Raw genomic sequence first — 25,572 nt, 5'->3', positions numbered from 1 at the left:
CGTGAGGTTTTGGCATACTTTATGTATATTAACCAATCTAGAATCATGAAACTTGGCAAGTGGATTTATGTAGACAAGTTCTGCATCCCAAAATAAGCCTCTGTGACATACATTTCATGCTTTAGTGACTTTATAAAAATTTTGTGTTTAAAGTTCATTTATTGGGTGCTTTATTTGTTACCAAAATGGCTGAATGCATCTCTATTACTGCTATACCTTTAAAACCAACAAGGGTCACTGTGACTTGCATTTGGTGCTTTACTAATATGTGTTGAGTATTTATGTTTATGGTTACAGTGATTCATCTGTGCTAGACCTGTGTATATCCTGTCTACTCAGAAGGCCATGTCTGGCCAGTGCAGTTGGAAGCAGGAATAAGTATGTTTATCCAGTGGTAGACTTCCCACATTATATGTATGGCTATACATTGTACATTTTATATGTTGCTCCCACAACAGGTTAACTGTGTATTGTACTTGTGAATGAGTATAGGAATTAAATTATTGGACTACATGCAGCATGAGTTTCATGTAAGGCCTGATATGTAGTGGTTAATCAAGATAATTATTGATGCATAAAATATGTTTCTAGTCTAAACTATGTCAAAATCTGAACTCCAGTCACCATGAAGGCTGTCACTCCAAGGTTTCTCAAAGCCTTTGACTTTCACCAGTAAAATCTGGCTTCATGGGGTAATGCTAGCTTATGAAGCAGATTTTTAGAACAATGATTTATAATTTTTTTTTACAAAAAACAATCTTTTTTTGTTTTTTTTATCAATTCATGACAGTACCTCTTCTTTCAAATGATAGAAAGGAAAAAGAATTGAATGCTTGTTGTTGTTGTTGTGGGGTTTAACACCATATTTCAGCACACGATAGGCTATACATGGCGGCTAGTATTAATGGTGGAGGAAGAACCCGGGAAAATCCCGGAAAGAACCACCAACCCACGAGAAGCTACTGGCAAGCTTTCTCACATACCCACATTGGCTTAATCCGAGACTTGAACCAGCGCAGACAGAAGTGAGATGGCAGTGATCCGTAATGGAGAGCACTTTAGACCACTCAGCCACTCAGGGCCCCAATTGAATGCTTGTCTTTTATGCCTGGTCACAATAGGTAGGATTGTGGGGGTGTGGTTGATCGTATAGGTGGTTCCATGTGATGTCAACAAAATAGTGGCTGTATAGTGCCAGTTAAGAGATCAAATTTTAAAAATTAAATGATTACAATTTCTTATGTTAAGATGAAAGATTGCAAAAAAGTCTTTAGTTAGAAAATGTTTACAATGGCTGTCAGAAATTTTGTTACATTCAGGTTGCCAATGTGGGTATGTGAGAAAGCTTGCCAGTAGCTTCTCGTGGGTTGGTGGTTCTTCTCGGGGTTTTCCGGGTTCTTCCTCCACCATTAATACTGGCCGCCATGCATAGCCTATCGTGTGCTGAAAAATGGCGTTAAACCCCACAACAGCAACAACAACAGCAGGTTATCACCTTCATAGTTGCATTACACTTGAACAAGAGGAGCTCCCCACTGTGTCTGTTTAATAACTCCCTATTGTGTCTGTTTCATAACTCCCTATTGTGTCTGTTTAATAAGACAACTTACATGGAACAGTTTTTCATCAAGCAGCATAAGTACACAACATTTTTAAAGTAGCAGCTTCCAATCATTTTTGGGGGTCTATAGGTCTGAAGTCACAATCGGTCATTTGTAATATTTTTGATGAACATAAAAACACACACACTGATGTACAATCGAGGGTCAAACTTACAAACTTCAGGGTGACATGAGTTCAGATTTTGACATAGTTTAGGGAAAGCGGTATAAAATCATTACCAGACAAGTTTAGTGAGGTAAAATTATATTCATTTTATATCTGTAATAGCCACAGTTAGTCAGGAGGCTTAGCTAACATTCTGATAGCCATTTTTTTATTTGATTTGACTTCATTGATGATCAGATTGTAGCTTGATTGATGATCAGATTGTGGCTTCATTGATGATCAGATTGTGACTCCATTGATGATCAGATTGTGACATCATTGATGATCAGATTGTAGCTTCATTGATGATCAGAATGTGATTCCTTTGATGATCAGATTGTGACTTCATTGATGATCAGATTGTGATCCATTGATCATTAGATTGTGACTCCATTGATGATCAGATGTGACTTCATTGGTGATTAAATTGTGGCTTCATTGATGATCTGAATGTGACCTCATTGATGATCAGATTGTGACTCCATTGATGATCAGATTGTGACTTCATTGATGATCATATTGTGGCTTCATTGATGATCAGATTGTGACGCCATAGATGATCAGATTGTGACTTCATTGATGATTAGATTGTGGCTTCATTGATGATCAGATTGTGATTCCATTGGTGATCAGATTGTGACCTCATTGATGATCAGATTGTGGCTTCATTGATGATCAGATTGTAGCTTCATTGATGATCAAAATGTGACTCCATTGATGATCAGATTGTGACTCCATTGATGATCAGATTGTGACTTCATTGATGATCAGATTGTAGCTTCATTGATGATCAGATTGCAGCTTCATTGATGATCAGAATGTGACTCCATTGATGATCAGATTGTGACTTCATTGATGATCAGATTGTGGCTTCATTGATGATCAAAATGTGACTCCATTGATGATCAGATTGTGACTCCATTGCTGATCAGATGTGACTTCATTGATGATCAGATTGTGGCTTCATTGATGATCAGACTGTGACTTAATTGATGATCAGATTGTGACTCCATTGATGATCAGATTGTGACTTCATTGATGATCAGATTGTAGCTTCATTGATGATCAGATTGCAGCTTCATTGATGATCAGAATGTGACTCCATTGATAATCAGATTGTGACTTCATTGATGATCAGATTGTGATCCATTGATGATCAGATGTGACTTCATTGATGATCATATTGTGGCTTCATTGATGATCTGAATGTGACTCTATTGATGATCAGATTGTGACTCCATTGATGATCAGATGTGACTTCATTGATGATCAGATTGTAGCTTCATTGATGATCAGATTGTAGCTTCATCGATGATCAGAATGTGACTTCATTGATGATCAGATTGTGGCTTCATTGATGACCAGATTGTGACTCCATAGATGATAACTTCATAGACGATCAGATTGTGACTTCATTGATGATCAGATTGTGGCTTCATTGATGATCAGATTGTGACTCCATTGATGATCAGATTGTGACTTCATTGATGATCAGATTGTGGCTTCAATGATGATCAGATTGTAGCTTCATCGATGATCAGAATGTGACTTCATTGATGATCAGATTGTGGCTTCATTGATGACCAGATTGTGACTCCATAGATGATCAGATTGTGACTTTATTGATGATCAGATTGTGGCTTCATTGATGATCAGATTGTGACTTCATTGATGATCAGATTGTGGCTTCATTGATGATCAGATTGTAGCTTCATTGATGATCAGATTGTGACTTCATTGATGATCAGATTGTGATCATAGCTTGTACAGTTATAGCCCTTGAACAACATACAGTAGGCATTAGTTTGTGAACACTAGCATTCTCAGTTTTTATGATTTACTTATAAAATTCTTCCTAACAGGGTCCCAGATGATTTCATTTATGACCATATTTTATAGTTATGACACTTGACTTACTTACATCCCAATATTTTTAACACTCTAGTTTTTACCTCTATTGTTTGATTTAATTCAGATTTCAACAAGACCAGCTCATGTTATGACTTGCTGTCCATCATACACAACGTCAGTCTGTCATCAGTATATTAATACAACTTTGTTATCACAACTCTTTCTTTTGTTATCACGACTCTTTCTAAATTTCTTGAAGGATTGTCATGAAACTTTACACTGATTCATCCCAAGCTCTAATTGATCTTAAATGAAAATGATACTACGTGTACTTTGATATCCATAATGACAACCATGGCAGCCATCTTAAAAATACTTTAGTCATTACTTCTCATGAATGGATAGTTATATTGACACGGGGTATTTACTCGGAGAATTTTTCTGATGTCTTGTTGGTCCTGAATGAAAGTGGTGTGAATCAGACATTAAATATGGGCAGTTAATGGCATGTTTGAAACTCTCATTGCAATTCTTTCCTAATGGATGATTGTATTGATATGAACTTTCATGCACAGACTTATTATGATGTCCAGTTGGTCCTAAATGAATATGTTGCCAAGTTGACTTCAATGTTGAAAATCATGTTTTCAATTTTCCTTCTCAACTGATGGCCATAATGACTTTGAGTTTTCTTTAATACTTCTTATGATGCCTAGTTGGCCCAATATAAAACTATTGCCAATCATACATCCAGTATCAAATTAAAATTCCTGTTATCACTACTTTTAAATGGATGGTCTCAGTGACATTGGGTTTCACTAAAAGACTTCTTATGAAGTCAAGTTGAATCTAAGTAAAAATGGCAGCCATTTTGAGAATATTTATTGTTACTCCTGAATGCATAATCATATACTGGCATAAGGTTTTCACTAAGAAACTTCTTATCATGTTCAAGAAAATGGACATTCAGCAAGAGTCTGTTGGTTCTAAATAAGAATGGTGCCTCTAATTTCATGCTTGTGTTGCATGTTCCTTAAAATGTCAAAACCAATTTCATGGCCACTGTGGCCATCTTGAAAATCTTATTATTACTACTTCTTTTTAACTGATAGTTGTAGTGACATGGGGTTTCCACTAAAAACTTCATATGATACATAGTTGGTATTAAATCAAAATGGTATGAATGGTGGCATAGATATGGGGTTTCCTTGAAACATATCTTGCACTGTTTCATTGGTTTTGAATGGAGGTGATACAATTCTAACCACCAACATATCTTCAAAACCAGATCTAATTGACCTTGAGGTCAAGTCAGAGGTTATTGCCTGCATTCTTGTTTCTCAGTGAATTTATGGAACACAGTGGATTGCACAAATACAGTTGTATTTAGTTGCAGTCCAATGAACAAGTTGATAGTCTCTACTCTGAATCAAATTTTAGGTCAAAGGTCATGATGCAGGTATTTAGTTCTAGTCTGTAGGCATGATAAAGCAAATAAGTATGAATGGATTATTAACAAATAAGTACTAATGGATTGTTAACAAATAAGTGTAAATGGATTATTAACAAATAAGTATGAATGGATTATTAACAAAAATAAGTACGAATGGATTATTAATAAATAAGTACAAATGGATTATTAACAAATAAGTATGAATGGATTATTAACAAATAAGTACGAATGAATTATTGACATTATGGATATGTCTGATGAATGCCTTATATTACATAAAATAAACATGCGAGAAACTGGATTTCAATTCTTAACTACGGACATTTAGAAATAATTTTGGGCTTTGTGGCATGAAAGTTAGTGAAGAATGCCCAATAATTACATTTGTGGCTTTCAGAAGATTTACTTATTTGCATCTCAGCTGGTAATTGATCTTTGATACTTCTGCATCTTGCTAGGGGGTTTTCTTCTCAAACCGATATCTCAGTAATTTATAAACACATTTTCTTTACATTTTAGTCAGTCTATGAGAGGAGAAAAGTTTGAGATTGCTAAAGGGGTAGCAAAAACTGTGATACACACTCTTACCAAGCAGGATTATGTCAATGTCATCTGTGCTAGGGCCAGCCACTGGGATGAGGTGGGCAAGTGAGTATCTTTTTCATAACCAAAACGTCAGTGTCATCTGTGCTAGGGCCAGCCACTGGGACGAGGTGGGCAAGTGAGTATCTTTTTCACAACCAAAACAACAATGTCATCTGTGCTAGGGCAGCCACTGGGACGAGGTGGGCAAATGAGTATCTTTTTCATAACCAAAACGTCAATGTCATCTGTGCTAGGGCCAGCCACTGGGACGAGGTGGGCAAGTGAGTATCTTTTTCACAACCAAAACAACAATGTCATCTGTGCTAGGGCAGCCACTGGGACAAGGTGGGCAAGTGAGTATCTTTTTCATAACCAAAACGTCAATGTCATCTGTGCTAGGGCCAGCCACTGGGACAAGGTGGGCAAGTGAGTATCTTCTTCACAACCAAAACAACAATGTCATCTGTGCTAGGGCCAGCCACTGGAACAAGGTGGGCAAGTGAGTATCTTTTTCACAACCAAAACATCAATGTCATCTGTGCTAGGGCCAGCAACTGGGACGAGGTGGGCAAGTGAGTATCTTTTTCACAACCAAAACCAATACATATAGAGAAGAAGTGCTAAATTGATGTACACACCAATTCATATGGTGGAGACACGCTGAATTGAAGTAAACACCAATACATATGAGGGAAACATGCTAAGCTGAAGTGCACACACCTGAATGAGGAATTCAAGTTGCAAACAAAATAAATACATATGGGGGAAAACCTGATAAATTGTAGTACATACCAGCATATATGGGGGAAACATGCTAAATTGAAGTACATACCATTTGACTTTTGTTTTTCCATGTCTTTGTCACAGGCATGTTTCTGTTTTGGGCAATGACCTTCTGTTTATGATATTTTTTTTAGCAGTAGAAGATATAATGAATAATGATACAGCTTTTTCAGGTTGAATTATGGTTGTAAATGATACAACTTTTCCTGGTTAAGGATACAGGGATCTCCCCACAGAATTTTTATAGCTTCAGGGCATGTGCACAGTTACAGCATTAGCCTTATATGCACATTATGATCATAAAAGGGAAGAAAAAAAATGAAAGTACATTTGCATGGTATTCTTTATTTTCATAATTTAGATTTTATTTTGTTGCCAGAGTTCATTAGTCTTTCAATTTAAATAAAAGATAGTTTTCTTTAATACCTTTTTCTCAGTATCTTTACTGTGACATTAATTTCAAAGGCTTTAAATGAAAGTCTCAGTGAAATATGATCACAATCAAAACTTTAAATTAAAAAAAATTACTAAACTGACTTTTGCAGAGAAATTACTGTGCCGAGTGTAGCAGGGATATGAAGATTCAAAATCAATATTGGCTAATAATTTAGTGTCCACCTTGGATACTACTATTTCCAATTAAAATAGGGTGAGGTTGGAGAAGAGAGCAGAAAGTTTGCAATGGCCATGCTGAAAATGGTCACTTTTGTCTTCTGATTATGCATAATCCAATATGAGATGTTTAAAATAATGATTAAATACTATTAACACTTTATAATAATATATAGACTTTATAATAATATGTGAACTTCATAATAATAATAAAATTTTATAATAATATTAATACTTTCTATTAATATTTAAACTTTTCTTACTTTGCTTCACCACATTTGTATTGTAGAAAATACAACAGCAATCTCAAAAATAGGTTGCAGTTTAAAATCAGCAACAGTTTCCAGAGCTGAAATCATTTTTATATGTTTATAGGATGGAATATTAAATAAAATGATATATTTTATTGTTTGATTTGCATACATCCATTGAATCACAATTCTAGTCTGACTGGACTACACAATTGGAATTTTTCTCGCATTTTATTTTCAAAGATCATATTTAAATACTGTGTTAATTCCATCGATAGCAATTTAATGCCTAGCATCCACGTCAAGCCAGGTACAACAGATAATGGTTAAGCAAGTGGGTAATTATGCCAGATTGTCTCAATTGCATATCCAACAAGAAACAAGAAAAAGGGTTGTTGGAATGATAAGACTTGGAATTAAGTGATAGAATGATTATTTAACAGAATCAGTTTTATAGAATAGTGGGAAACAAAGTGAATCAATGCTAGTACAGTGGCTGTCAGTGGAATCACAAGTATTGCAGGCTGAAATGATAGTGTATCACAATACTATCACTAAATGGCCATGTGGAGTGTATCACAATAGTATCACTAAATGGCCATGTTGAGTGTATCACAATAGTATCACTAAATGGCCATGAGGAGTGTATCACAATAGTATCACTAAATGGCCATGAGGAGTGTATCACAATAGTATCACTAAATGGCCATGAGGAGTGTATCACAATAGTATCACTAAATGGCCATGAGGAGTGTATCACAATAGTATCACTAAATGGCCATGAGGAGTGTATCACAATAGTATCACTAAATGGCCATGTGGAGTGTATCACAATAGTATCACTAAATGGCCATGTGGAGTGTATCACAATAGTATCACTAAATGGCCATGAGGTGTGTATCACAATAGTATCACTAAATGGCCATGAGGAGTGTATCACAATAGTATCACTAAATGGCAATGAGGAGTGTATCACAATAGTATCACTAAATGGCCATGTGGAGTGTATCACAATAGTATCACTAAATGGCCATGTTGAGTGTATCATAATAGTATCACTAAATGGCCATGAGGAAAACACTTACATCATAAATGATACAACATTTCCAGTTATCTTGTGGGAAAAAAATATATAATACAGGGAAGAAATCAGATAACTAATTCTTTTGTTGATAGTAAATGTTTTTCAATGCATTCTATGTTGGAATCAAAAGTTACATAAAGCTTGCGAAAAGTAATATCATGACTGATTACTGTCTCTGTTCTTCTTTCAGATGGCATTCTTTCGTGACAGAGGCTTTGAGTTGTGTGAAGGAGAAGATGGTGCCAGCCACTGTCGCACATCGTAAAGACCTGATTGAGAAGATTGAGAAACTGAAACCAGGGGGCACTAGTGAGCTGGAGTAAGTACACCTCTTCCATCTAAACACAGTTTGATACAGTGCCTAGCAGTCATAAGATTGAGATACTCAAACCAGGGGGCACTAGTGAGCTGGAGTAAGTACACCTCTTCCATCTAAACACAGTTTGATACAGTGCCCAGCAGTCATAAGATTGAGATTCTCAAACCAGGGGGCACTAGTGAGCTGGAGTAAGTACACCTCAACCATCTACACACAGTTTGATACCATGCTCTATTTTCACAATATTAAGGCTTAAGACAGGGGGCACAGGTGAGCTGGAGTATTATGTATATTTAACATGAATTGTGTGATTGACCTTTGTCCAGAATTGAGGGTAGGAGTTTGGGCCTATCTGACTGATGTTTTGGGTTTTTTTTGTAAACAACTTATTACATATCTAATTTTTGTCTGCAATTGTTGATTATATATTAAGATTATTATGATTTGTAGGTAAACATGTTTTCTTGGATTTGAGTTCAGGATATTTGTTTTCCCATTGATAATTCCTGGTCTACTTCATGCTCGCAATGTTCTTGGCTAAAGTTTTAGTAATAGACCTATTCTTATTTACAACTTAGAATGTTCTGGAAATTAACCCTCAACCATCACTCAGGTCATCATATTGCATCCTAGGTTTTTATATAGGGTAGAAGTAAACTGAAATTTTTTATTCCTACTTTAATATCTGACTAGTGGGATCAGTCTTTCAGTTGTGTTCAGTTTTAATTCGAGAGTATTTATTTATTTATTTAAATTATTAATTGGAATTACAAAGTGTTCATTGACTTTAGGACTAAATAACTATGTTGGAATTATAAATAAATTGATTTAGTGTTTTTTTATATCATTGATAGCTCAAGGTTGTTAGCACATCAACATTATTCCAGGCTATTGGTACATCAACACTTTCAAGATCAGAAATCATTCTGAACATCACTGGAAGAATTCATTTGGAATACTCCATACTTTTTGACTTGTGATAAAAAATTTAGAACTATTTGGGATTTAATTCAAAATAATCTGAGTGCTTTTAAAATTTTCATTTTGTATTTTGGGGAAATAAATTTATTGTTTTGATTTTTTTAAAACTTGTTGGTTTTGTTTTTCCTTTCTTTTTGTTACTTTGTTTAAGACCATGGGGTAAGCACACCCCTTCCATGTACACACATTACAATACCATGCCCTGTAGTCTCAAGACTAAGAAACTCAAGAAATCAGGGCAATCTCTTACATTTGACTTCAGTATTTCAATTGAAGACATTATAAAGGCTGCTTTTAGCTGGCATGCGAAGTCCACCTTCTTGAGTTTTTATCTACAAGATTTAGGCTTGAAGAGAAACTCTTTAAATCTGATAGGTCCACTGTCAGTCACACAGACTACCAGACCCATTTGACATCAGCAGAATCACACAGACACTACTCGACCCAGTTGACATCAGCAAAGCCTTAGAACAGACCCCCTCAGTTGTATTCATTGGATTCACCCAGAAATTCCTCCCAGATGTAAACCGTGTCTCCATCGGTTACGTTGCACTAAAGGAGCTTATCATTCATTTGGGGAATCAAGCATTCTTCCTACAATGGATATCTGATATAGGTTGGATACTAAACATTCCCTCCTCCTATTATTATCCTAATGTTAATGTGATCCGAGAACATATTTGATGGAGAAAACACCTTTTTCAGGTAAATTTTTTGTTTCTCTGAATATACTTACCCAATTACATTACTTTCTTGAAATGATAGAAATTTTAATGTAGAATGTATCCAGATTGCTGTTTTGTAATATTTTAGTCTTGCTTTTGCAAACAAACAATTTTATATTAGCAGCAGATGCATTTCTCTAATATGGTGTTAAAATAGTCAAAATGAGGGTGAATTTAGCTGCATTTCCCCAATATGCTGTTAAAATAGTCAAAATGAGGGTGAATTTAGCTGTTTGAAAAAGTGACAAAGTGTTGTTTATGAATGAATACTTTTTTTAGCCTGTTTTTAATCTTTTCTTGTCCATCATCCATTAGCAGAAGTTTTATTGTCGCTTCTTCGCTCAAAACACTTGGAGGATTGCTATAAAACTATACACACACATTCATCTTTTTGGTCCTAAATAACACTAGTACCTTTCAGACATCCACTATAGCCACCCGGGCAGCTATCTCAAAATTTTGTTATGGCATCTTTTTCTGACTAGAAGGTCAAATTGACTTGGGTTTCTCACCAGAAGACTTCTTATGTTCTCATTTTTCTCCTAAACGAAAATGGCGCTGTAAGGAAATCCAGTATCACCACCACAGTGGCCATCTTGAAAATCTTGTTATGGTTTCTTCTGAATGAATGGTCAAATCATCATGGGTTTTCACTAATAAACCACAAATCGATTTTGGGATTATTTTTTTAAAATTAACCTACGGGGAAAAATGTGCTAGGGTTGGCAGCAAAAAACAAAGTATGCTCGGTCTAACAAAAACACAATTTTTTTTGCCTCAGACAATGAGGATGCAGATGAATTCTTGAACTTTGTAACAGGTCATATTAAGTAGTGATATATAGTGGATACCGTAAATTTTTAAAAAATGTGAACTTAACTTCAGGTTCATACACATTTAGTACAAATTTGCCTTTGGTCTTGTACCTTAGTAACTGATCATTAGGATCGATGGGTACCTGGGTAACTGATCATTAGCACTGATGGGTACCTGGGTAACTGATCATTAGCATCGATGGGTACCTGGGTAACTGATTATTAGCATCGATGGGTAACTGATCATTAGGATCAATGGGTACCTGGGTAACTGATCATTAGCATCGATGGGTACCTGGGCAACTGATCATTAGGATTGATGGGTACCTGAGTAACTGATCATTAGGATCGATGGGTACCTGGGTAACTGATCATTAGCATCGATGGGTCCCTGAGTAACTGATCATTAGGATCGATGGGTACCTGGGTAACTGATCATTAGCATCGATGGGTACCTGGGTAACTGATCATTAGGATTAATGGGTACCTGGTAGAAGTTTTCTGAAATTCTGACTGCTCTATTCAGTAAAAACATGGTCCATAGAAAGACTGTAAAATGCAGAAAAATGCAGGAAAATGCAAAAAACCACAAAAAATAAATAGTCATTTTCTATGCATGACTATTAATACCAGAATTCAGTTCTATTCTATATGAACTGTAACTGATAATCACTGCCTGGTTGATCAATGCTGCTGGAAAACACTTTAAAAAATCTTACAAACATTCATCATACATGCATGTTTTTGTAAACATTTATTGTTTCTGTTATCAAAAGTTTTTAACCATTATTATAAAATTTGCAAATCTCTCTCTCTCTCTCTCCAGCATCTATTCATAACAAGTGAAACTCATTATATGATTCATATGTAGCTATTTATTTCTATTTGATATTTTAAGAAAGAAAACATTAGAAATAGATGTTTAGATGAAAGAACTATTATATCAATAAAATATTAATATAAGGAAGAAGCTTTATCAGTAACTGGTGTTCCAAAATATTACCAGTCTGACATTTAGTTTTTCTTTTGTCTTGTGTTGCTTATCGTAGATTACCTGAAGGAAATGAAAATTTACCAGAAAATATAGTTTGTTTTTAGAAATTGCATTTGATGAAATTGTTTAGTTTTACACAATCTTCATTTTGTTTTTGATGCCACTAGAATAGGAAAACCAAGTTACTCTTTTCCTGTATGAATTGAGTATAATACCTATGAACCTCAACAAGCTGATTGTTTCTAGTTGTGGATCTATGGGTACAAACACTGTTTTCTGCTGCACAAATCTTCTCCTACAAAACAGTCCATTTTTTTTAACAAAATTACTGAAAGCATGCCAGTGTTGCATTTCAGATATGTAAGTTTTTGGGGGTGGTAGCGCTGGCATGATCCCATATTCCAGTCATCACCAAATGTACTGCTTCTGTTTTGTGAGTGTTTGTTGATAATGTTTGTATTATTGTATTAGAAATTCTCTTTCTGGTATCATAACACGTTGTTGATACCATTCTCTTTTTTTAACACTATAGTAACAAAAATATCAGCATCCATAACACCATTTTCTTACTTACCATACAAAGTCTTAACAAAGTCTTATCAAGATTAAATGACTGTTTCTGTACACAATGTAAACAAGAATGATTCTATACACCATCTACACATGAATGATTCTATACACCATCTACACAAAAATGATTCTGTACACCATCTACACATGAATGATTCTGTACACCATTTACACATGAATGAGTCTGTACACCATCTACACATGAATGAATATGTACACCATCTACACAAGAATGATTCTGTACACCATCTACACATGAATGATTCTGTACACCATCTACACGAGAATGATTCTGTACACAATCTACACAAGAATGATTCTATACACCATCTGCACATGAATGATTCTATACACCATCTACACAAGAATGATTCTGTACAACATCTGCACAAGACTGAATCTGTACACCATCTACACAAGAATGATTCTGTACACAATCTACACAAGAATGATTCTATACACCATCTACACAAGAATGATTCTGTACACCATCTACACAAGAATGATTCTATACACCATCTACACATGAATGATTCTGTACACCATCTACACATGAATGATTCTGTACACCATCTACACATGAATGATTCTGTACACCATCTACACAAGAATGATTCTGTACACCATCTACACAAGAATGATTCTGTACACCATCTACACATGAATGATTATGTACACCATCTACACATGAATGATTCTGTACACCATCTACACATGAATGATTCTGTACACCATCTACACATGAATGATTCTGTACATCATCTACACAAGAATGATTCTATACACCATCTACACATGAATGATTCTGTACACCATCTACACATGAATGATTCTGTACACCATCTACACATGAATGATTCTGTACACCATCTACACATGAATGATTCTGTACACCATCTGCACAAGGATCTTTTTTGTGCTTCTTAACCTCGTGTTCATCCAAACAAGAAACTAAAAAATATTCTCTGACACACCACAGTTAAGACTGTTTTTGGTGGCATCAAACATACTTTGTGTTTTACTATAAATTTGTTTATCATTATTGGGCACATTTATTATCATCTGCATGTGAAATAATGAAGTATAGGTCAGAAAAACTTGCATCTATTGATTTATTGCGAGCTGCAATACTGTCATCCATTGTTATTTCTGTGAACGTGGAGCCCATCTCAGAAGGACTACAATCTCAACTGGCATTGTAGCTATTGATCAACCCAGAGTTAGCAGGTGTCGCAAGTTATTAGATACATTACATTTGAACTTGAACTATCAGTATTATAATGCATTTTAAATGTAAGTTCAACTGTTTGTAAAATAATTACCTTCTATTATATGAGAACAGTGTGAACATCTTCGTCGATTACATTTTCAGTAGATTTATGTTCATATGGCATATTGGACAATTTTCCATTTGCCTGGTGCATGAGATTCAATGTTATATAATTAATTTACAATTCATGTAATTTATTATATTTTATGTCATTGCAATTATCAACATACCATTAATATAATTCTTATAGATAGATTTTTGGGCATTTTCCAGCACATTTTTTGGTGTTTTTTGGTCTTTCTACAGACCACTAAAAACACTATGAAATTTTGTTAGTCCTAAATGAAAATGGTGCCAATCTTATGTCCAGCATGGCAGCCATCTAAAAAGTCTTGTTACTACTCAAACTCCTTCTGAACAGAAAGTTGTATTGCCATGAGGTTTTCACAGAATGATTTCTTACGTTTAGCTGGTTCTTAATAAAAATGGTGCCACCAAAGTGACCATCTTGAAAATCTTGTTATCACTACTTCACCTGCATAGATGGTTGTATCAGCATGGAGTTTTCATTATCATTATGATTTTTAGTTGGCCCTAAATGAAAATGGTACAAATTTGGCATCCAATATGGCCTTCCACATTCAACCATCTTGAAACTTAGGCTAGTGCTATTCCTTCTGACTGGAAAGTCATATTAGAATGGACTTGTCACATGAAGACTTTTTATCGTGTTTAGCTGCTTTAAAAAAAATTGTGGCTATCAGATATCCAATATGTCTGCCACAGCAGCTGTCTTTAAAATCTTGTTACTCCTCCTTCAAAATGAATGGTCTTTCAACATTGGGTTTTCACCAGAACACATCTTATTATGTGTAGTTGGTACTAAATGAAAGTGGTGCTGATATGATGTACATTACAGCTGCTATGGCAACCATGTTGAAAATCTTGACATTACTACTCCTAAATGGAAAATCATATCAAAATGCAGTTTTAATCAGAAAACTAATTAGGATATCTAGTTGATTCTAAATAAAAATGGTGCCTATCTTACCTTAAATGTGGCTGTCACAAAGAACATATTGATGACCTTGTCACTAATTCTTCTGAATGGAGGGGCCTTGGGGGGCCAAGTGGTCTTGGGTGCTCATCTTCTGAATGGAGGGGCCTTGGGCGGCCAAGTGGTCAAAGGTGCTCATCTTCTGAATGGAGGGGCCTTGGGCGGCCAAGTGGTCAAAGGTGCTCATCTTCTGAATGGAGGGGCCTTGGGCAGCCAAGTGGTCTAAGGTGCTCATCTTCTGAATGGAGGGTCCTTGGGTGCCCAAGTGGTCTAAGGTGCTCATCTTCTGAATGGAGGGTCCTTGGGGGGTCAAGTGGTCTAAGGTGCTCATCTTTACATATCACTCACACTTCTTACCTCTGTCCTTGTGAGTTTGAGTCTCAGCTCAGTAGCTTTCTGTGGGTTGGTGGTTCTTCCAGGGGCCTTCCTTGGTTCTTAGTCCACCAAATATACAGGCTGCTATGTATAGTCTATCATGTGATGAAAAATGGGATTCAACCCCACAAAACCAAACCATCCTGAATGGATGGCCATTATTCATCAAACTTATCTAATGGCATCCACTTTGTCCTAATTGAACATCTTACATCCAATACAGTTTCCACAGTAGCCGATTTGAAAATCATATCACACAAAAATATCAGAGATGATTTCAACACTTGGCTTTTAAAAAGAAGAAATGGTTTTATCTTTAATTCCTGGACATTAATTTTGGCATGTAGTGTGTCAGTCCCATTGAGAGACTTCCTAATAGCCAAAGATAGGAATTTGCTTTCTTTGTAACAAAGTTCATATGATCAAACTAAAGTAAATTATTGTTAGCAAGAATACCAAGAATTTTGCCCTTTGAAACCACATTCACATTTTTATTATTTTATAAAAGGCTCAAGTTATTTGTCTATAATTTTGCTTGTTTTTACTGTGCAATTTTTAATGAAACTTTTGTTTTATCTGCATAACAAGCATGTTTTTTTCCTTACACCACATTTGAAGCCATTTAAAGATTATTTCCTTGTACATATTTGCAACTGTGTTCATCAGAGAAATTATCATTAGCACATTTGAAGCCATTTAAAGATTATTTCCTTGTACATATTTGCAACTGTGTTCATCAGAGAAATTATCATTAGCATATAGATTTGTTGATGATTAATTTTTAAAGAGGGAGTGGGATGGAAGTTGGCTGAAGATAATTAAAGTTATCTGTTGCCTTGTGAAGTGGAATTCCCTTGCAGTTTTCCATAAATGGGGAAATTTACTGGCTTTCATACTGTATTTCTATACCAATGTAGTTGTCTTAGTGGCTGCTTTAAAAGCCTTATTCCTTTTGATGTGGTAATGTCATTGTTGTGCAATGCAGCTATCTTGGTAGTCGCTTTTAAAAGCCTTAGGCCCTGGTCCTTTTGATTTAGTAATTTCAGTGTTTTGCAAGTATTTGAGTTTTTAAACAGTTTTTTATTTCTGGAATTTCAAACCTATCATCTGGTAATAACCTTTCAGTACAAAATCCCCAAGGTTGCAAGTGATCTGATACAGTTTTAGTTTCTTTAAGCTTTGAGGCCACATTCACAAAAAAGTCATTAAAAACATTTCCCATTCATAATGGGTCATCTGTGCATATAACATTAATGTACAGAGATGGAATACCATTCTTCTTTTAATTCTTTGAATAGTCTCTAGAAAGTTTTAAAGCTGTTCTTATTTTTTTAATATCTTGGTCTTTCTAGTCATTTTTTACCTGATTTCTCAAAATTTCATAAATTTCACTACCTGAAGCTATCAAGTATGTTCTTGTTTATTTTGCTGTTTTCTTGTATCAGCAAAGTGGTGAAAAGGTCAGAATGACATATGTCATTGTACACAGTCTCACTCAGAATGACATGTCATTGTACACAGTCTCACTCAGAATGACATGCCATTGTACACAGTCTCACTCAGAATGTTATATGCCATTGTACAGTCTCATTCAGAATGACATGTCATTGTACACAGTCTCACTCAGAATGACATGCCATTGTACACAGTCTCACTCAGAATGACATGTCATTGTACACAGTCTCACTCAGAGTGTCATATGCCATTGTACAGTCTCACTCAGAAAGACATGTCATTGTACACAGTCTCACTCAGAATGACATGTCATTGTACACAGACTCACTCAGAATGTCATATGCCATTGTACAGTCTCACTCAGAAAGACATATGTCATTGTACACAGTCTCACTCAGAATGACATGCCATTGTACACAGTCTCACTCAGAATGACATGTCATTATATACAGTCTCAGAATGACATGTCATTGTACAGTCTCACACAGAATGACATATTGTATACAGTCTCACTCAGAATCGCATCATTGTACACAGTCTCACTCAGAATCACATGTCATTGTACAGTCTCACTCAAAATGACACATTGTATACAGTCTCACTCAGAATCACATATGTCATTGTACACAGTCTCACTCAGAATGACATGTCATTATACACAGTCTCACTCAGAATGACATATGTCATTGTACACAGTTGCACTCAGAATGACATATGTCATTGTACACAGTCATGCTCAGAATGACATATGTCATTGTACACAGTCTCACTCAGAATGACATGTCATTGTACACAGACATGCTGAGAATGACATATGTCGTTGTACACAGTCTCACTCAGAATGACATATGTCATTGTACAGTCTGTCATATGTCATTGTACAATTCTCACAATAATTACCTTGACAAGTGTAAAGCATGTGTTCTCACTGTCCCAGTGTGACTACCAGATAATCGGTGCCCCCAACATAAAATGTGTCCCAAGTCAAAAACTGTGATTGCTATATTCAAACAACAAAAACAATTATCTGAATTGATGTAGCATTTTTTGTGTCTAATTTTTCAGGAGGGGATTTGAGATTGCCATGGATTTGCTGAAAAGCATCCCTCACACTGGATGCCAGTCCTTCATTGTCTTTGCTACAGATGGACAGGATACAGATGGGGAGAATATCCGCTGTGGCCCAGGTACACTTACCTCCATTTCTGAAAAAATTAGAATGACTTCAGATTTATTTATTGTGTTTTATTACATTTTGATTTCAGTAGTCTGCTGTTTCTGTGACAAAAAAAGAATATTGATAGAAGAGTTTAAAAATTACTGCAGTTTGCTTAAACATTTTCATTTATGTTGTATGTTAACATCAGGTTATGTATTGTAAATATCTGACTAATTTATGTAGATAGTTAAGCCTGTCAATAGCAGCCACCCATGGGAAAAGCTGATACTGACCTTTGTACACAGGTGACCTCACTACACAGTTTCATCTTCAAAAACAATATTTGGATTAGCCAGTTGCCCAACTTACCAAGATCAAAAGAGATGTCTATGGTGGCGCTATACAGTTTCGCATTTTGCATAGGGTTAGGATTTTAAAGAAAAAGAATGTCCCCAGCTTTCCTCACTGGTTATACTGGCTGTTTAAAAAAGACCTTGTATATCTTAGGTATAATGCAAAGAACCTTTAATTCCCTTTATTTTGGTGTATGATTGATGGGTGTACTATGGGTTATAGAGTATACAGCTTGCCCTTACTTCAAATGTGCACCTTTCAAAAAAGTGCTAGCTCTACTTGGTCATTTTCACTTCCTGAACTTCAGAGGTAAATTGTATTAAAAAGAGCCGATAACTTTTTTTACATTTTATATATTTGGTAATTCATTCATTGCACTTTCAGAAGCTGATATTGTCTAGTCTGGCAAAATTCATTTTCCCTATTTTAATAGCTGCTATGTATAGTGTACTTTAGACTAATTCAGACTGACTTTTTAACACAAGGGAGCAGTCATTTTAGTTAGCAGTGTGCTTAAATCATGTAAAATTTCCAAAAGTACAATATCCAAAAGAAATATCATCCACATTACATTAATGTAGCATAGAGGTATGCAAACATTCTTTCCACTGTGCAGGTTTTAAATGCGAACTACTTCACCTTACATACGTCACTCTCTCAAAAGTACATATTATCTGGTGAGCGCCACCTATGATAAGCAGGGAATCAGAAGAAGCCATATATAGTTGTTCTTTATGACTCATGAACTTTTCCTGTCTGTAAAAACAGGTTTTAAGTAATGAATGCCCCCTGAACCTAATAGAAAAAGAGGTAGCTAACATTGCATCTCAAAGATTACCTATTTTAATCCAGTATACCTTTAATTCACAGGCAGATAAATGAAGATATTGAACTAAACCTGTCAGACTGCCAAATAATGTGACTTACATTTCCGCTTTGATAACACAACTACTTTACCCACCATCCAGCAAACAAATTACCTTCACCCATAACTCTAATGATATAAACTGCCTCATTTTGAATATTACATACTGAAACCTTTGAAATATATTGACAGTGTGACCAGAGTACAGTGAGCACAAGTGAGAAAAATGTTTGCACATAATATTTCTTTATCTAAACAATGCCTTCCTCCTGAAGCGTAAGTTTAGTTTGCATAGACTGACTGTTCACTGTAGTTATGCTTCAGTGACTGCTTAAGAAGGGAGAAACCATTTGATTTGTTTAGGAAACACCTGGGGCTGACCACAGAAAGCAGGTGACCATTACACAAATGACATTTATATAGAAAATTGGCCTGGGAGGAAATGAGAATGGCAGTTGTTACCAGGTGACTGCTATGTAAAGGTGACCATTAGGACAGGTTTTGCTGCATATAGTTAATTTTCATAAAATAGAATGTAGAAGACTTAATTGTTATTTTTTTAATGTTTTATGTTTAGAAAATGCTTAATACATTAGCTTCTGTAAGTTATCTCAGGATCAAAGTATTTATTCCATTTTTTTGTGTATGTTAGTATTCCTTGCCTGGCGATACCTTGTTTGACCAACTGATGTTACCTTTCCATGCCCTTTTAATGTGCCCCCATTTTTCTATCTCCTTTTGGTCTAATCTGGAAGAAAAAGTACTGGATATATTCACTTATAGATAAAGTCAAAGTAAAAACTACACAAACCGAGTTCTGCCATCACATAATGCACCATCAGATTTTGGACTATAGAGTTTGTTAGGAGTAATCAGTAGAACAAACACCATAGACCTTGAGCAGCTGGCACATTATGTAATGGCAGATCAGTGTCTATGTTGTTTGTGGTTGAACTTGACTTGTAAGTAAGTATATATAGTATAACATTTGCTGTCCATGATTAAGTATTATTGATTTCACTTGTTTAGTAAAAATAACTTATTTTGGCCACATTGGTCAGAATGGACATTCCAAACAAGGAATATGATGAAATATCCTCCAGAACAAGCATGTATTATATTGTAAATTACATGTACAAGTAAAATGACCTTTAATGAGAGAACAGAATTTGTAACATTGTCCATGAATTCATTTAAACTTCCATTTGATACTTTTTAAATCAGTAGCTTTTGAGACTCGTATTCTTATTTCCCTTGGTTGTATTCTTATTTCCCTTGGTTGCATCAGTACATAAGTTTCCTTGACCCTCCTGTCATTTAAATCTCATTTGGTCGCATTTTCTGATCTTTATTCACAAGCTAGAAAAATGGTTTAACAGGTGGCATGGACACGTGACCAAAAGGGTGCAGGTTTAAATGCTACCATTGGACAAGCCTGGGTCAGCCACCATGGTGTGTCCTCAGGCAAGACACTTTACACCAATTGCCTGGGCACTAAATAACCTACTTGTGTTGCTGTAGCATAAAGCACCAAGCCAAAACCTGGTGCCAATCAGCAAAACTTTGTCTTTGATAAAATCAAATGCAGCCGTAAACATTTTCTTCTGTCTTCCAGACATTGCACTATGAGCTTAAAATCAAGACTTGATGTAGCCAATCATTATCCACGTTAAAACTTGTATATCAGCATATACTGCCAAAAAGCCGTATAATAAACATTCCCTTTTCATGAAATTTTATTTTGCAGCCGACACATTTTCTTTTAAATAATTCTCTTAATTTGCTTAATAGCCTATAATTACTTACTGTAACAATGAAATATCTGGGATATAATTTGTGCTTACATAAATTTACATAAAACGACAGATGTTGTTATGGCTTATCGATTTCTAGGTCAATAAAAATATTTGCCATCATCAGCAACAAGCTGAAATAAACTAGTTGAAACATAATACATTTAAAGGTTTAATTCCTGTAGAAACAGCTGTGTAAAGTTTTGCAAACACAACAGTTGTTGTGTTTTATTTGTTTGTCTTGTTTATGTTTTGTATTTGCCTTTGAAAAAGACTCATTGAGAGTCGAAAGCACTTAGGCTAGTTAGATACTAATTTTGCATGGTTCATTGTCATTTTATTGCATATATCTTAATCAATCCCTGACATGCGTGATCCCTTGCTGGATCCAGTGCACTTGAAAGGACTGTTTTTTGCCATATTATTTGTATTCTTATATATATATATATATATATATATATATATATATATATATATATATATATATATATATTACATGCCAACCATTACACTTTTGGCGTAATCTTTACGCTTTTTTTCACAAAATTATGCCTTATGCGTAACTGTATTCGGATTACATGTTTTTGGTATATCCCCCTCCAAAAAAATTAATAATTTGTTTTCTCATTTTTATTAACATGTCATTAATCCCACAGACTGTTTTCTGGAAAAGACGGCTTCTATGTAACTATGACATAAAAGTACACTTGTCCATAGACTTGCATGCACTTTCCTAACAGTATTATGTTCTATTTATTGCAGTTGCCCCTATTTCCAAGAAACATGCCGGTTTCTACTTTGGACCTTGGTTTCTATTTATAGCAGCTGTATGGCTTAGTTAGAAGAGAACAGACTGGTTTTCTAACTTTTAATCTTTGCTCGCAGATTCTTTGTTCTAATTCATATCTGGTACAGAACCAGTCTGTAGGTATTTGGCGCTAAAAGTCAAGCCAGATTTATTCTAGTCGATGCATTTGTAAGAACAAAAATGTTTTTCAAATAATTTCACAGATGGATTAGGAAAAGACGAAAAACCAATTCAGAGATGAATACATGAATTACACAACCATTCCATTCTAGGGCAGCTTCACACCCCTTGCAGGCTATGTGGAAAGGATTTTAATATTGGTCATGGTGGTAAAACAAAGAAACCTTGAATTAGCTCGTTTTACTAACTCCAATACTAAGGTAACTTCTTTTTTACAGCAGAACTTAATTGTGGACATGAATTTTAAAAAATGCAGAGGTGTTATCTACCGAGTTCTTAATAAAACACAGACTACCCCAAGCAGTAGAAGACTATATTGGTTCTTTGTTCAAACAGATGTTTCCCGATTCCAAAATTGCAGAAATTATGCATGTGCAAGAACAAAACCATCAAATATTGTTAGGTGCTTAGCAGAAGATACTTCACTTAAAATTGCAGAAGCCATGAAAATTGGGCCGTTTAGTATTGCAACAGACAGGAGTCATGATTATGACAAAAAGGTGTACCCAATCAGTGTAAGAGACTTTGACAATGAAAAAGGCATAGTCAGAGTACTCATCTTTCATTACCAGAATTAATGGTAGATTCCGCTGGAGAAAACATATTTTTTTGTGCTTGATAATGCTTTGAATAAACATAAGTTGGCAGAACTGTATTGGGTTTTCAGCTGATATTGCATCAGTGATGACTGGAATTCATAAAGAAGTTTCAATCTATATTTTGAAAAATGTCTCCTTCATTGTACATATCAGGTTGTCTCTGTCGTATGATGCACCATGCTGCAGGAAAGGCTGCTGATAAATTTGGAGAACTCTTGAAGTATCAAGTTGGCACTCTACCTGACAATGTACTTCATGCAGACAGAGTTTATTTTTTACATCTTATTTCCCACCTTGAAGACCCAATAACTGTAAGATATAAATTTCCTCTTCTTTGTCAGGTTATGAAAGGAATATTGGTTCTTTACCATTCTAATGCTGACTGTGAGAGATTGTTCAGTATTGTTAGCAAAAATAAAACTGAATTCAGATCCAAGCTCTGTAACCCATCACTTGGTGCTCTACAGATGTGCAAAACATTCATAGTCTCAGCTGGTACAAAGTTTTCTGAAATGCAGTATGAGAGTCTGTTGCTTTTTAAAGCTCAAAGCATTATATACGAAAACTTGAAGCAGCAATTGATGTTAAAAGTCCAGAGGGATAAATAAATCATTTTGTACATATGATCGTTGAATTTTTATAATGTTATATGTGGATTACTCTTTTTGTCCATTTGGATTACACTTTTTCCTCGCCAGGGGTTGGCATGTATGTGTGTATATATATATATATATATATATATATATATATATATATATGATTGGAGTTATAATTTTACTTTTTTGTAGCTGCCACACATGAACAATTTTACTTTTTTGTAGCTGCCACACATGAACGCTTGCTGTTGATATCATTTACTATTAGGTATTTTTTCAGTTATGTGAGTTTTGTGTTCTGTTATATTCTTCTTATTATGTATTTAGGTCTTTAATATATATATATATATATATATATATATATATATATATATATATATGCAGTAGATCTGTCTTCAAATCATTGTTTTTATTTGTGTATTTGACTAAATAACCTGGTAATTTTAAACCAACATTATATATTGCCCATAATTTCTTTTAGCTATACCTGTCCTTATGTCTGTATGTCCTTAGTCTCTTGTCTTGAATGCATTTTAGCCCAATAGTTATAAATGATAACATTCCTAATACTACTGCTACATCTGTACCAACTGTAATCAACCAGTAATAAAACAATATTAAAAATAATGATAATTTATCTCAATTAGTATGAAAGTTTCTACTATATTCAACAGGATTTTGAACTCAGTATTTAAACACAATGTACACACAGTCAGAAAATTATCACATATTCTGTCAGTTGAATGGATATGATCAGAGAGTACCACATTACAGTACCAGTATTTTGGAAGGAACATTTAAACTGTTGGGACTTTGGCTTGTGTAAATTTAGATTGTAATGATGGACTGAGCTGTTTCACTGAAAAAGTTAAGACAACTGTGGAGGAAGATGGCCATGAAGAATACAGTTGTACACCATTATTTAGTACTTTCTGAAGCTTCATTAACTATCATTTTCTTTCATTTTTTTAATTTATCAGTAATTGCCAGATCAGTGTTTAATTTTTATTCCACTGCATGTTTGTTTCTATCAGATATTGACAGTGTTACATCATCTGCAAACATATCTGTGTTTGAGTGTTGTGTAACAACAGCAAGGTCAGATTAAAGAAAGATGTAAGACATACCCATGAGGAATACGGTGCTTTAAATGCTCTACATTTGATTTACTGTCTTTACTCAGGTTACTACACTAGAAGCGGTTATGTGCCAGGTCCAGTCTGTAGGTACAATTGGACCAAGGTTTGGCAAATGGTGGAGGAGAAAAATGGACTCCTGGCCCCAAAGGTAAATCTCTTGCAATACCTGCATCATTGTAGGATGATCTTTTTTCTTGCATATTTAAATGCTGATATTGAGATGATTTATTGAGGGAAAAAAGGTTTTTAGATACAGCCAAGACAATCTTCATTCACATATATGGTGTTTTGTTGCACCTGCAAAGATGAAGCTAGATGTAGGTTCCTATTTTATATGGTATAGGAAACATTCCTTTTATTTGTTTCATTGAGATTTATTCTGAAGATATTGTCATAATTCACAGTCAGGAAACTTGATATGTGCAGTCATCTTGGGAGGTACTTCTAAGTGCTAGAAAAAATAGATCACAGTGATCTACATTTCACTTCAGTGCTGATGTGAAGTTGGTGCATTCGTTTTCATTTCTCTGACACTGTTACATGTACAGTCATGACACTTGATGGATTCATTTATACTTGGAATATTTCTTACTGCCAGTCAACCATATTAGGTCACATTAACCTAGTATTCTTTCTCTAGTCACTATATTAGGTTGTTATACCATGCAGTGGCAGAAAAAGTGAGATAAAGCATTCAGTGAGATTTTTTTAGCTCTACTGAGGACCAGAGTGTTGTTCATCTTCTGTCTATTGTCGTCTATATGATAACACAAGGTTTTATTGCTACTAATCCTAAACTACATGGACGAGTGCATTGAAACTTTCACATATTCATCCTTAAGACTAGTTGCTCCTAAATGAAAATGGTGTCATTTGATGGCTGTCATGTGACCATGTTTAAACTTATTGCTTTTCTTCCTAACTGGATGGTCAGATCAACATGGGATTTTTAAAAGAATCTGTATGATGTATGGTTGAATATATGAATAAAAATGGTGCCAATATGAGACCTGTAATCATGAGAATCTTGTTATTGATATGGGGTTATGAACTGAAGTCATAACAGCATCAAGTTTTCATTCCAAGGCTTCTTTTGATGTCTAGTTAGTCCTAAATGTAAAAGATGATGATC

At 35.0% G+C, this 25,572-nt stretch overlaps 1 protein-coding gene across 1 annotated transcript in view; it reads left to right on the top strand.

Annotated features, from left to right (window-relative positions):
• LOC149806603 (voltage-dependent calcium channel subunit alpha-2/delta-3-like) overlaps positions 1-25,572 on the top strand; it is a 102,779-nt gene that overhangs the window by 16,063 nt on the left and 61,144 nt on the right. Inside the window, exons 7-10 of the mRNA XM_089955436.1 lie at positions 5,591-5,719; positions 8,577-8,705; positions 18,013-18,134; positions 24,485-24,588. Of these exons, the coding sequence (XP_089811562.1) occupies positions 5,591-5,719; positions 8,577-8,705; positions 18,013-18,134; positions 24,485-24,588 (484 nt within the window). The remainder of the gene's footprint in view (positions 1-5,590; positions 5,720-8,576; positions 8,706-18,012; positions 18,135-24,484; positions 24,589-25,572) is intronic.

The sequence above is a fragment of the Sinohyriopsis cumingii genome, chromosome 1 (genome assembly GCF_028554795.1).
Source record: "Sinohyriopsis cumingii isolate HCF-2022 chromosome 1, ASM2855479v2, whole genome shotgun sequence".
In the NCBI taxonomy this organism is placed as follows: Eukaryota; Metazoa; Mollusca; class Bivalvia; order Unionida; family Unionidae; genus Sinohyriopsis; species Sinohyriopsis cumingii.
This window is presented reverse-complemented; position numbering and strand designations above follow the sequence as displayed.